Here is a 15,097-nt window from a genome sequence, read left to right as displayed (position 1 = left end):
TAGCACAAAAAAATACGTGTCAAGCTCTAAGCTGGGGACTTCCCTAAGACAAGCCCAAAGATACATTTACCAAAGTGTTTGCCTTTGCATTCAGATAGAGCATTCAGTGCACCTCATGTTCAAGACTCGAGTGTTTATCCTCAGGAATAAAAGATAGTGTCCACTTTTATTTTTAACAGGCCAAATGACTAAAAATATTCCTTCCTTTCTTTCTTTGCTTCTTTCTCTCTTTCTTTTTTTCTTAATTAGGCATTAAATTAAATGAGCTGAGCTGAGAATCCAAGGCTACTCCCCTGCTCAGACTCAAATTCAAAGCTACCATAAGACAAGCAAGCTCTACAGATTTGGCTTACTATATATGAAGAAACAAAGGAAACTTAAACACTACTGCTGGCTGAGCAGTAACACGTATTTTTCCCTCTGGTAATCTTGCTCATTGGTTTCATGGCATAATCAGTACCTTCTACTTCCATGCTTTGGGGATCTGTCCCAGTTTTCATCCCCTCCTGTGCAGAAGCATCCTCTTTTCCTGTTAACATGACAGATTGGAAATGATATCAGTATGATGGTTGTGCACATGTGCAAACGCAAGTTTATCAAAACAGGACACAAACCCAACATATATCATAATACTTTTCAGCCCAATACTGCTTTTTCTTTCCTATTAACTGAACAATATTAAATCATTTTATACACGACCACACCACTTAATAAGCTCTAAACAGTAAGCATGTTGAATGAGTGGTCTAAACTGACCCTGAATCGCTTTTTATTGCAACTCAGCCTTGACACATTGTTTCTCACAGGTGATACTGCAAACTGCCTGCACTTGACAGCTTATCAGAAGAACAGAACTACCCTACTTTATCCCAGGCTTTTAGGAGAGAAAAAAAAAGAAAAAAAAACCCCAAAAACAGAACAAAATAAACAAATAAAAAATAGGGATAATCATGCTATGCACTGACTCAGGATCAATATGGTTAAACCCGCATATTTGGAGACTACTGCACCAAGGGTGTTTGGTGCCCAGCCTCTACCAGCTGCAGGCATATTTCTAAGGCAGCAGAGATCGGAGGGAAGACCACTGAAGGCCATAGCTGGAAGAACTTAGGTTCCCAACTGGATCGTGATTTGTGTCTTAAGAAATTTTAATAGAAAACTTCACCTTCGGCTTGATCTTGTTCACACACCACAGGGTGCATTAGGTTGTCCTCTGAGGCACCTCTGGGGTCTTTCAGCAAGTCTGAGGAAACAGCAAATAAGCACATGGAAAAATACGGATGATGTTCATTGCAGGCTGGTAGCTACCTCAGATGTAGCTACCAGCTCAGGGTAGCCCTGCCGTGCTAGATTCATATTTGGCATCCCAATGTATCTGTCTGTTTGAGCCTAGAATTAGACACTATTAAAATATACTTATGGGCTTAAGTTATTCAACTGGATTTCAGAATCTGCACACTGATGAAACAGATTTTGGTCAGCAATTGGCAAGAAAGAGTAGCTAAGAAAAACAAGTGTATGACCAAGAATTTTATTTCTAACGACTGGAGTAGCACAAAGCTATGTCAAACAACATGAATGATCCATTTGACATACTAAGACATTTTTTAGAACAGTGCTAGTACTTTGTGTAGCTGGATTTCCAACCTGCTTGGCAAATATTAAGTCCTATAAAACTCAGCACAAACCATCACCTCATTTCACTCAATGACAGAACTGCCCAAGTGGCAAAGACTGTGGCAAAGACTTATTTTGCTTTGGGGGAGACTAGCAAAATGAGCTGCCCAAAGCCAAAACTTCAACCAGGGGCACAGTGCGGTTTAGACTGGTTTAAATCCTGTCTCTGCACTATCTGTGGTCTTCCCTAGCTTCACTGGTCATTAGTTTGCTATGTCAAACAGTGGTTTCTAACACAGGCTACTCCTTAGTCTTTGGTGATCAGAAATGTGTTAGTCCACTATAGTCAGGAAGTAACAGCAAAAGAGCTTCCCTTTTTTTTCCTTTTTTATCTTTTTTCTTTTAAATTCTGCTCATTGACATCATATACAGTTTTTACAGGATACAGAGCTCTATTTGATCCTTGTTAAAAAAGGCCACTGATCTAATTAACTGGACATTTTTGCAAACATAAGGGATAAGTGAACTAACGGCAATAGATGATCATTATTTATAAGTCAGAGCAGAACACTTTCTAACATGCTGCCAGCAGAAAAACTCAGCTAACACAAGAGATTTATCATACATGATAATAAATTACCTTATGGCAGTGTTATTAAGACTCTACATCCAGAAAGTCCCTTTCTGTAACACGGCAGAACAAATCTTACAATATATCATAAAATGTCCTGGTAGAACTCTGTTCCTCAAACTTGCCAAGAATAATCTCTGATGGATAAGTGAGAAAGCTGTGTTGTTAACATCTGATCCAAATTTAATAATCTGTAGAACAGGTATGCACTGAAAATGTGTGGCTTTAATTAACTGCAAATAATCCCCCAAGGCAAATATTTAATTACCTGCACAGCTTCTTACTCTTTTCTTTGCACGACAATAAGTTTATAAATCCAAGTTTGAAAGCAGAATATCTCAGTGACATACAACTTGCTGAAATTTGCCAGTGCTGCACTCTTTTCACTCTCCAGTGGACTTAAAATGCTGCTCACTGTTATTGGCTGGGCCACTGTGCTGCCTTTTCATACTAGCACGCCACGCTGTGCTACGAGTTGCAAAGGGTTACCCTACCAAGCTGAATCAGAGCTAAAATAAATTAGAATTTCATCAGATTTCAAGTCTAATCAAAATGTGCCTTGAAGGATTTTTTAGTATAAATGGGAATGGCAGGAATTTACCAATGTCCCCAGAAAACCTGGATCCCATTGTATGAAATTCCAGCTGTGATAAGCTTTCAGGCTGTCAAGCAAGCCAAGAATTGCACCACATGTGCAACCACCATATTCTGAATTACTATAATCTTCCTGTGTATGAGTCAGTTACACATCTGTGTACAGACAGTGCTAGAAGCAGGGGGCACTTTTTAAAATACTATACCACAAGGCTGACTGCGGGCCAAGAGCAGTAACATAGGACATGCTATCCTGATTTGGGTGGGAGAAGCGCGTAAGCTTCACCATCCAGATCCGTAGGGCTATTGAACAGCACTTTCTACTTTCAGACTCTAATCTCAGCTCATGGGTGCCCCCTTCTCTCCCAGCATGAGGAATGACTCCAATTTCATGCAAAAAATCAATCCATGGTAACAGAACAACAATTACACGTTTGGTCAATATTAAAAAATGGACTTTGAGAGCCTTGTGCGCGGCTGATGCAACTAGGTGCCCCAGCAAGACACTGGCTTTCATCAAGTATCAAATGGCTGATACTTGAACCACAGTCATCCTGTGCTTTGGGGTCTTCTCCCTAGTGCTACTTCCATACTATGTCCACCCTTTGGACACAGCTATATATATGACCTCCCCAACCACCCTGGGCAGCAATATTAGGCACCGCAGCTCGAGATCACCTGTGTTATTTGGCAAAACTTCAGACATCACCACAAAGAGCCACGCGCAGAGTATTCTTAGGGGATTGCAGTTCTGTATTAAACTTCTGCTTTGGTCTTGGACGCAGCTTGCTAATTGTTTCAGGGCTCGAGAAAGCAAGGAATGCAAAACTTACATGGAATGCAAAACTATTCCAGATGATATGCAATATAATCCCACACATGTTATTAAAAAGAAAAAAAAAGAAAAAAAGTGTTTCTGAAAAGAGAAAAACATGAGCAAGAGTTACTGCCTAACTGCAACAGTCTGCAGCTCTCATTTCGGCAGCGGAGATCAGTCATTGCATTAGTATGCAGATTCCGTGCACCAAAATCTTTAAGGTCAAGACTATATCAAAGATTTCTTCTTTTCAAATGCAAATATTAGATCAAATATTCAAGCCAAAAGGTCCAAAGACAGATTTGCTTTTAGGATTAACAAGGGTAAAACAAAGCCTGGCTAATAAAATCTACTCTCCAATTGCACTCAACGTAAGAAAGCCCACTTTACTGGCCAAGCAGCAGTCAGTGTCCCACACCTGCAGGTTATATATGACCTTTTGTTTGCAGGTGTGCAAAGCAGAGCACTGGCAGCATAGTCCTAAATGATCCCAGGGCCTACAAGAGCTCCGGACATCCCTGAAACCTTCATCCATTGGTAACAGAGCAGAGAACTCATCTCCATTTTTTAAGTGTCATAAAACAGTATTAAACTTCCTCTAACACAGCAACTTTTCTGCCAGCCTGCACTGGACAACCCAAGTCAGGGTATTATTTTAAAACATAGTGTCTTACTTCTGATAACACATGCTGGGCACCATTTACCTAGAATAACCCCAAACTGGGACAGTAAGGATTAGTATTCTTCCAGGCAGAACTGAAAAAAAAAAAAGCATTTCTGATACTTACACTGCAACACAGTCCCTAATGTCACTAAGGATCACGTACAAACAAGCCCAGCATAACATTTAATGACATAAATGAACCCAAGCTAGATCACTTATCTACCATGCATGAAGCACCGAGGTGCTTGCTCACATCTAAGCACCTCACCCTTGTGTCTACTCAAGGCTACTTTTCTGTGGCAGTAGCAGCAGCAATATCCATGTCCCAGCAGGACACGATTGGGAATTAACCCCGGCTTTTAAAAGTCCTGAGAGAAAACAGCTTGACTTCAATTTAGCAGGACAGCGTACTCCTCAGTGCATCAGTCACATTTCCATTTATCAACTACTTGTTGAATTCAGCTCCAGGAAAACTGTGTTGCCTGCAATAAGCTATCCATCCTACACTCCTGACAATGATCAGACACTGTTTTGCCTAGATACTGCATAAAAACTCACCCCTTACCATGCCATTCATACTTCTTTTTGACTGTATAAAACAGCGCTGCTCAAACAAAATTTTGCAAATCCTTAGGAAGGGGAGAACTGGTAAGATCTTACTGTTAAGTGGTTTTAATTATCTTTTAAAATTCACTTCCCCAGCTAGTCTCTGTGTGGATTATTTGCTGAGTTGTTTATAATGTGCAACACACCTGGGTCCCACAAACAGCACAGATAAATCATCATGTTTTAGGAAGCTGTAAGAAGATTAAAGAGGGAAAAGGCTGGACATTATGAAGGAAAAGGGTTCAATGCATTTTACTTTTTAGGCATGAGACTGTGAAAAATGACTGGAATATTTCCAGAGTGAAAGAAATCAAGTAGGCATCTAAAATTACAGGTAATGGTATGCACAAAGGCTGCCACATGATTAGGGTATTCTTTTGCCTCATAAACTGAGGAAAATGTGTTAAAATGAAATGCTATGGTGATTTATGAGATGTTAGGGAGATATTCTTGAGCTTTGACTTTGAAATGTTATTTTTATATCCACCAAGATTTCATTTTAATCTGTCTTTAGGACATATTAGATTTATTTGAGCCCAAGTTTACATGGGTTTGGTAAAACAGACCTTGTTAGGCACTACAGCCTGTAGGGAGATTTGTACAAGTGTTGAGATAACAGACCTGAAAGCTCATCTATACAGGGAGGTCTACCAGGTAAAGACACCACTTGCTCGCTCCCCTAGCTGTGTTTTCTTCAGCCTCACCTCCCAGCTGGGTCTGGACTCAGGCTCCAAACTCATCCCCAGGGTGAATCTGAACCCAGGCTCCAGCCTCATCTGCAGGTTGGATCTGCAGTTGGGCTCCAAGCTCACCAGACTCCAGGAGAGGTCTGGACCCAGCTGCAGCTTCATGAGACCCCAGGATGGGTCTGGATCCAGATTCCAGCCTCACCCCTAGGCTGGGTCTAGACCCAGGTTCCTGCCTTACTTCCAGACTGGGTCTTCACCTGGGCTCCAGCCTCACCTTCAGGCTGAGTCTGCATCCAGGATAGATGCAGAGTACTACAGATCAGTCAGATATAATGAAAAAGTGAATAATTAGTGTTATTGAAAGCTAAAATTGACCGTGATGAAAGGTCTTAGGCAAAAAGGCTGTCTGGGAATGGTTATTTATCCATTTTTAAGAAACCCAAACCACGCCATTCAGGTTGTGTTAGTCAATTTGCATTCATAGAAGTTATTCTGCCCAAGGAAGAGAAATGTTATCACTGTAGTCACAGCTATAGTTGGGGGTGCTGCAACTCCTCCATTACACAGGTCTTTTCCAGGTACCTTTTCCATAGAAATTTTTTCAGGCTGAAATTTTCCAGGGCTAATCATAGCCCCTGGGGTGAAGAAAAAGCATTTCATTGGTAGTTGCTGAGTGTTAAGCACTTCTGAAAATCAGATCATTCATTTGGATGTCTTAATATATACTTAAGACCTGATTTTAAACACCTCTTTTTGAATATATTGGCCTTTCAGACAATCTTTTTCACCCACTAACGTCCATTTCAGTGTCTAGTTTATGTTAATTTATACAGCTCCCCTGTATTTGAAAAGTTATATCTTTCCGTTTATCCTTTCTCAGATGGACATCAAGATTTTTTCCATGGTAAAAACCACAGCTGCCCAAACAGGAATCTTAAGATCCATTATGTTTTACAGGCAGGATACATACAGGCTTCTGCACTGCAAACAGTGAGTTTTCAGGGCTAAACTCTAGCCAAGACATATACCTAACTGTATCTGACAACATGAACCTTCCAGCTAACTGAATCTGACTCCATTTCAGAGAATGTGACTTGCTCTAAACAGCATTCCCACAGGGACACAGACTTTGGTGAACACCTGGAAATAATTAATCGGGACTTAATTTTTAAAATTAATTAGCATATGATTTAATTTAGTTGACCTTCAAATAAATACTCATCTCTTATTACATGCTAATGAATTAAAATCAGTCTATTGTGAACAGAAACTTTCCCATGATTACATAACATGTACTTCACACTTCAGCTGTACTAAATCAACAGTTTCTTTTTTTTTTTTCCTGCCAGAAACCCTATCATTAAGTTAGGTTAAAGCGTAATTGGTAGGACAGGTATCTGGCATGGAGATGCAGAATGCTCTCACACATGCACACTCTCTTTTTAAAATCACAGGTTCAAACCTGTCCTCGTTTGTCATCATTACCACACAATGGTATATCCTAGATGGCCCACTTAAAATGAGTTGGTAGTCCCAGCAAAACCTTGTGTGGACAAGCCGATGAGACTGCAGCCTGTCTGATATGTCTTTTATCTATTTAATCTTCATTAATGACTTTAATCACTTTGTTCTGTCCTTACCCTTCATAAAGAGCAGCAGCCCTACCTTGAAATACGCTGAGCTTAAAGGTCCTACCTCCATATGCACAGTGATGAAGCACGGCAAAGGTGCTGCCCGGAGATGCTAGCTCTCCCCCAGCAGATAATAGATACGCATGCAAGCTTTCAAGGGTAAAACTTCAACGTTTCTTTGTGGCATTTCTAGATGGAGGAAATAGAAACTTGGCAGACTCAAATAAAAAGATTCCACCACAGCCTATCATTGAGCATACTGGTGTTCTTGTAGTATGACTATCTCGTGTTTTTTCTGAGGAAAGACAGAGCACCCCAAAAACACCATCTGTTCGAAGACAAAGAGTACTTGCAAATAGGGCCCATATGAACTTTTTTTTTTCTTCTGGGCAGTGGTACAGTCTCTTCTAGGATGAATAAAGAGCTATGTTTTCACAATAATACAGGAAATGTAGCCTTGCAGTAGGTTTTAATTTTAAACAAAGCCCCTCAAAATATTATTCCTGCACTGTTCACCAGCACACTTCTTAAGAACACTCCTTTTATATTCTCATCCTTCTGCTTCTTGAAAATTGCAAACAAACAGACACAAAAAACAGAATTCCTCATAAATTCCTGCTAATTCCCAAGTAAGAAAAAATACACAAACTTCCTGACAGCAGTGATGTATGTGCATCGAGTCCCTTGCCCGGTAGAAAAGTAATACTTGAAAAAACTCCTAGCAATGTTTAAGTTCTGTCCTGACTAGAAAGATTTTCCTTAATTAGAAAAAGACTTATCATATAAATTGATCTCCCACCCTACCAAAATGTGTTGAGTCGTACTGCTATATGACAGGTATAACCCCATTTATGACAGTCTACAGTGGGCAATGTTTGTAAAGAGCAATGCCAAGCAACAACACGACCTTCCAAGTGAGAGCAGTATCTGGTTTGAATATCACCATACTTCAGAAGTAAACATAAATATTTCAGTGTGTTTACTATTTTCTGATAGAAGGAACAGATGAAAGAATAGGCAGAAAAAATACTAGTTGATGCTAATTGGAGTCAAAATACCAGTTTCAGTGCACCCATCAGAACTGGTATTTGAAAGACTGTGACAGCTCCATAGCAGGTGTGGAAACCTCTTATTTCAAGAGGTTTAAACTATTTGTTTTGGTAGCATGTAGCCTAGATTTATTTGCCAAGAAACTCCTTTCACAGTAAGTAGGTGAAGGGACTGGAGAGATGCAATTTCTTTAAATGCCTTACATCCAGTTCACTTAGCTGAAGATAAAAACTACAGAAATGAGTATGTTCCAGAAGCTGGCAGGTTTTAGCTGCGTTAACTCGGTGGGCAAACAATTTGAAGAACGAAATTTATTTTGGAAGCAGCAGGTGTTTTCAGAAATGCCAGGATTTTGTAAAAGTGCCATCTCTGAAAAGGTAGCAAGTTTTTTTGTAACACTAGTGTTCATTTTAAAGCAACTCAAAATCTAAAACCTGAAAATATACTTACAGAATCAAGGATGAAAACATCGTCTTTCAAAGTTTTTTTTTTTTTACATTTAAAAAACTCATAAATAAGTCTCCAAGCATGCCAAGTATCACATGCCTCCACCATTCCTTTAGTATCAGTATTACTTCCCAAACCAAATATATGGAGGAGAGTCTGTATTGCTCTTTTTGCCTTAGTAGATGCTTTCTGTCTTGTTTTTGGAGAAAGGAAGGACACCAAAGAGTAACTAACTACTTGCTGGAATAAAGGACTTTGGGCAGTATCGCTGTTTCCGCAACCACTCAAGAGAAGAGGGGAAAACACTGCTATCTCAGTACCTTATAGGAATGACAAGGAATGTAACAGAAAGATGGCTACTTGGATAGATGGGTCAAGAAAAATGGAATCGTCACACACTGAGATGCTTGATGCTGTCAACTCAGAATGTAAGAGCAGGCATTGACTCATTGTTCTTCAGGAACAAGAATGTAAAGCAATACCAAAATGTTGGAGTCTTCAGCAACAGTGCAGATAGAGAAAGAAAAAAAAAATTCCAAAGCCCAAAATCTGCCATGACCCTCACATTACAAAAGACTGAAAGCACAACCAAGGGGTGATTATACAGACACAGAATTCATAGATTCATAAACAGGTACAAACATCAGCAGAAAGACAGATGATAGTCAGGTAATCCCTGTTACAGTTACACTAGAGCTGAATCTATCACTATTTCTGCCTTCCACTAGCCTTGCTACAACCCTAATTTATGAAGATCTTAAGAGTAAAAAACAGTGCCCTGGCAAGGGTTTGTGGCTTTTCTTCTTTCCCTGCAGTATCACTCAATCAGTTGGGAGAGCACTTACTTAACTCAACCTGCACTTTGAGGCTTTGAACTCATATTCAGGTAAGAGTGTGGGCACTCTGGCCCATTCCTTTGAAAGCAAAGGACAAGCTCTCTCACCTGTGGTGACACTGCTCTAGAAAAATGAAAGAGAGCCAGACAGCAACACTGAATTAAACATTCAGTCTTTTAAAATAAGTAAGTTAATGGATGTTAATAATTATGTTATTTCAGTAAAATGCATTAAAATTTCTATTAGTCTTCCTTGAAGGCTGTTCTAAGGGACTGTATTTATTATAGATGGCCTAACTCCTGTTTTGAATTACCAGTAGCAAACATTTTATAAATCACACAGGCTCTTTCTTGACATACCTCCACAAAAATGCCAAAAACTGTAGATTAGCACAATTAATGGTGTGATATCATAAGAGCATCAAAAAGGGTATGCCTGTGCACCGGTTGCTATCTGTAAACCCATCAGTTCCACAGGAAAAAGCACAGCTTGAAACATTTAAATTAGATCATCTCTCTTTCTTGTTTCCTAAACTCCCCGTCATTTGGTCCCATGACTTTTTTAAATATTTATCACAAACTAAATGATCTGAGTGCCCAGCACAGTCCACACAAGATAAACATTGATTTCTCTCTCTCTATTATGACTTCATTTCCTTCTGTCTCCTCCTGATGTGTTTATAGTGACTGTCTTTTCCTTTTTTCCCCATCGGGAGAGCAGTGAGTAGGGAGCTAATACTGCTGAGGTAGATGGGTATATGCTTAACTTCATGTATGCGAGTCGCCCTGTTGAGCCCAAGCTTGAGGCTCATTTCTGGCATGTCATGTATGATATTTTAGTATTTACCTCCATGACAAGGGGACTTAGGAATTCATAGCATCTCTCTCCTACCAGCAGAACAGCTGGTGCCAAGTAATTCATTACAAAGACTTTTGTAAATGAAAATCCAAACATTTGTCTATTTTTTGTTGTTTAACTGTGATTTTGGCAATTTCCAGACAAAGAGAAATAAGGTTTTATGAAATGCCCTCTTGGGACTGGATATTTTGAAATGCAATCTGTACCTTTATCCGCACTCAGCTCTGTTTCTTCTGATGATGATAAGCTGGGCACACCTGTAGGCTTCGTTTCATCTGTAAGAACCCAGGAAATGAGAGAGATGTTATTCATTAGATAACAAACTGATAACTGAAAAAAAATAGATAGATAACAAACTGATAACTGGTTAACTGAAAAAAAAAAAAAGAAAGGATTACACCTTATCCAGTGGTTCCTGTGACTAGCAAGCAAGATAATAGTATGGGGCTTGATTTTCTGCTCTTCCATCCCTTCACACTGTCTTCTCCAGGCATTACTGGTCTGACTCTCTTCCCTAAACTGGGCTAAAGCTTTCATTATCATACTGCCACATCAAGTTTGCATTTCAATTTCCCTTAATAGAAGGGGACTAACAGCTATCAGCTATCAGCTGCACAGGTAGGTAGTTGTTGCTATTTGCTTTGAGATTCTTATTTTCATTAAACCCATCTATTTTGAGAAAAAACAATTAAGCTTGTTCTTGACTTTAATCATGTCCATGAATCCCCCTAGAAATGAAATAATTAAATGCAAACTCTTACCTGAAAACAGGAGCTTTCCTGAATCAGACTAAATTTAGCAACTCCCTGAAAATCAGTGGCACAGATTCTTGATGGTAAAACGTGCTGATGTAACTAGATATTTCACTGACAAAACTAATACCTTAACTTAAATGAATCTTTTTACTTTCACTGTTGCTTTTACTTGGCCAATTTTATAAGCAAAAACCTTTAGGAATATTTTTTCTTACACTTCTTTCAAAAGACTTCCGCCCTATGCTTCTGACAACAATTATTCCTACAATAGTTGAATAGTCATACAGTTGTTTTTAACTAGTGTAAAATGAGAGCTCTGAACTCCACTTTATTGCTTCCCATGTGCTAACTGTTGAGTTCATTGTGTATAGATTAAAAAAAAAAAAGAAGAAGAAAGAAAAGTCTGCAACAGTTGAACAATTTTGGGGCAATCCTCACATGCTAATACTGGCTTTTTCATCTATTACATAATATAAATATTATGAATCTCTATGTAATGGCCTGGGTAAGAACACATTGTTCCTATTTTTTTTCTCCTACATTTTCTTTTACAATATTAAAGTGAAGCTTTTGTGATTTGTCACACTTAGATGAATTCCATGCCTTTTGGTCTAGGAAATACAGCATTCTCAGATAAGGGCTTTAATATCTGAGCAGACTACTCCTCACAATTATCACTCATAGCGACTAAAAGCATTTCAGGCATGTGACCACAGATCTTGCAAAATCAGATCATTTCCTAGTGCCAAGCAAAGGGCAGAGAAACAGCAGACTCAGAAGGTCCTGATGATCTTTGCTTCTACAATGAGGAATTCGGAATGCAACAGTAACTCATTAGCTTTACATTACTAATTTTATGTCTCTCATTAGCACCATGTGAGCCAGTAGGGCTAAGTGTAAAGAAAAATCTTTCTTTTTTTTTTTTTTCCTCTATATTACTCCTCTGTGTGCCTATGGCTGAGGAGGTGACTCCCAGACCACACACAGGCATAACATTATCTTGGGCATGTACCTATAAGAGCTCCTCAGCTACAATGTTTTCTGGATTTGGGACTTGAAAAGTCTGGGTCTTCTGCCTGATGATCTCCATGAGAGTTATAAAACATGTCTACCTGTATTAGATAAAAAAGAATGCTGATGATACCTCTGATATACCAGGTTTTGCAGTCGTAACATAACAGGCCATAATGACAATTTTAAAAGAAGAGCACAATGCATTCTAGATACCCCCAGTAGCGGAGTAATTATTTAGAGAGGTATTATTTTCTTTACTCCTGGGAAAAATGAGACATAGCTCAATTAATCCAGCTGTTTCCTGAGTTGATATACCAGGCACACAGGCATCCCAACAGGAGACTGAGCACCTAGAGCTGACAGGTACAGTGGGCTATATTTGGTGCTTGTAAACAGTAGCATAATTGGGTTAAGCAGAAATGGGGATGGAAAGAGGAGGTGGCGGGGAGGATGGCACCTATGAAAGGACTTCAAGCACTCGGGAAAGGCAGCAGTTGCTCAGATCCCGTTTCAGCAGACCAGCCTGCAGGACCCCCAAAGAAACCCAGCACCTTCACATTTGTGGTGCTCACTGGGTGGGACCAAAAAACTACTAGTTTTGTACAAAATTACTACACATGCTTGGAACTAAATAGGTATAGGCAACCTCTTGCCCTACTAGAAGAAGAAGAAAAATGCACGAAAAGCATGGTGTTACATGTAACACCATAAAAACACGTCCTAAGAAATAAGGGCATTTGCAACTATTTTGACTGTCACTTCAGCTATTTTCATAACTGTGTAATTCCTGTTGTCATTTGCATTGAATAGAGTTTGGTAGGATGAAAAATACAGCCAGAAAAAAACAACAGAAAATCTATTCTGAACATTGAGTGGCATTGTCTTTTAAAATACTGAACTTACTAGAGGTAAAATATATTTCATAAGCATACAATCTGCCAAACCTACTGCTTGTGAACTCTGACATTTATTCGCGGTATATGTAATATATTTCCGTATGGATTTAAATCTTCATAACCCTGAGACTTACGCAGACTATTTACTAAAATCTGAAAATACCTTCAACACATCTTTAAAGGTTCATTTTTTAATGAATGCTTCCTCCTCCTCCCATTTCCTTGCACCCAGTTTCCATGCTACACAAAGTGCTACTCTAGTGTGGACACACAGGGAAAGTTATTTCTTTCTAATTAAAGGATTATCTAGAGACATGCCACCTTAAAGAGAGACTGTGGAGCATGCAACTTAAACAGCAAAGTCTGCATTCCTGCACTGCAAAATGTTCATTCATAATGGATGGTGCTGGGGTCTCTCCCGGGAGAACTGCACAAGCCCCGAGTTAATCTGGTGAAAACGTACAAACATTTCCAGTCAATAGCATTGACTACAGTTATTGTTCACCAAGGTGGATAAACCTAAGAAAGTCCTTTCACGAACTCAATACAAACCTGCTTCTTGGCTCTGGCTCTCAGTTTCTTCGGTGTTTTGTTGCTTCTCTGGGCTGCTTCCACCTATCACGGAAACCACAAGAAAAAAAATACTTATGATATTTTATTGATCACAGTGGCAGTAATATTAATTTTAACCAATGCAGCATAAACTGTTAATTCACAGGACAGTCCTGTGACAAAAGGGGAGAGCTATAAAGGCAAACTGAAGAACTGGAAACACAGACAGCTACACTTAAAAGTCACTTTTCAAGCTGGGGAAGAGGGGGCTAGATACCCCATAGATAGAATTGGTCCAAAACACTGAAATGATCTGTATACCTGCACAATTCTAGAATGATCTGTATATGAATAAAGTTATTTCCTTAAACACTGTCTACAGTAGATAAAATTGTTGGTTGATCTTACTCTATTTATTTTATAATGATATTTTTCTTGGATTCTTCTCCTCTAGTACCATTTCCATGAGCCCCTTGCAGCAGCTGTGCTTTAAATGCACAGAATCTCTCTTAACAGCTATGCAGGGTGCAACAAGGAGAGTTGCTGAGACTTATTTTAAAGGAAAAAACTCAAAGCTTCTTAAAGTACAAAAAGGCATCACAAATGCCTAAAGAGGAGAGAGCAAAATAAACCAAGGTGAGATTGCTAGGATTTAATGTGTTCTTTTTTTTTTTTTTTACATTCCTATTCATTCCCAGTTTTCTCCACTTTCGCATTTGCATTCTTTACCCATTTTCTTCCCTCAGGCTCCATTTCCGAATGCAGCTCCCAAACAGCGAATTACCACTGAAAAAAGCATACGCTGGGGCAAGTCTAGGGACATGAGCTCAACCTTTTTGTGGCCCAATTAGAAAAGAATCAAGCAATCTGTCTTATCCACAGTCAGGAGCCCTTGTTCAGCTTCATAAAAACAGTCATGGTGAGGGCATAGCGTGTAGTATGGCTCCTGGCTCTGCTCCCCCCATATGCACACTGCTGAACACTAGCCCTATATGTGCATATATTATTATTTTTTTTTTTTCTGTGATCTCTTCTGGCTCCTGGATTTTTCCGACTGCAGCTTCTTTGGCGGAGCAACGTGGTGAAACAGCCTCGTGTGGGGCTGCCCGGCTGCAAAGGGGCTGTGATGGGGAGGGAGGAGTGAGCAGGCCCGCAAGCCCGCACACGCTCCTTCCGGCAGCCTGCTGGGTTCAGCTCTGGCTTTAGGGATGGATCCATTGGTTCCATCTGGCAAGCAATACATCTCGGCATCCAGCAGATGGGACTAGCGGAGAAGCATTTGCTGCCAAGAGGTGCAGGAGCAGCCCAGCATTGCAGCCCACCTGCGGCCAGGCTGCCCATGGCCATTGCTGGGAACCTGGGCCTCTTGGCTGCTTTGTGACTGCCTGCCCCGATCATGCTCAGTCTCAGAGGACAGTGATAGCGATTTCTTTGCACATT

The 15,097-nt window shown here is 39.8% G+C and overlaps 1 protein-coding gene across 1 annotated transcript in view; it reads right to left on the bottom strand.

Annotated features, from left to right (window-relative positions):
- Positions 1 to 15,097, bottom strand: part of MACROD2 (mono-ADP ribosylhydrolase 2) — a 751,315-nt gene that overhangs the window by 42,741 nt on the left and 693,477 nt on the right. The window contains exons 12-15 of the mRNA XM_088520560.1: positions 13,658 to 13,720; positions 10,647 to 10,715; positions 1,166 to 1,243; positions 461 to 529 (exon numbers count right to left, since the gene is read on the bottom strand). Coding sequence (XP_088376686.1) covers positions 461 to 529; positions 1,166 to 1,243; positions 10,647 to 10,715; positions 13,658 to 13,720 — 279 coding nt within the window. The remainder of the gene's footprint in view (positions 1 to 460; positions 530 to 1,165; positions 1,244 to 10,646; positions 10,716 to 13,657; positions 13,721 to 15,097) is intronic.

The sequence above is a fragment of the Tinamus guttatus genome, unplaced genomic scaffold (assembly GCF_059628265.1).
Source record: "Tinamus guttatus ecotype Peru unplaced genomic scaffold, ASM5962826v1 Tinamus_guttatus_pri_ptg000090l, whole genome shotgun sequence".
NCBI classification, from domain to species: domain Eukaryota; kingdom Metazoa; phylum Chordata; class Aves; order Tinamiformes; family Tinamidae; genus Tinamus; species Tinamus guttatus.
Note: the sequence above shows the minus strand (reverse complement) of the source record. Positions and strands in the feature narration are given on the sequence as shown.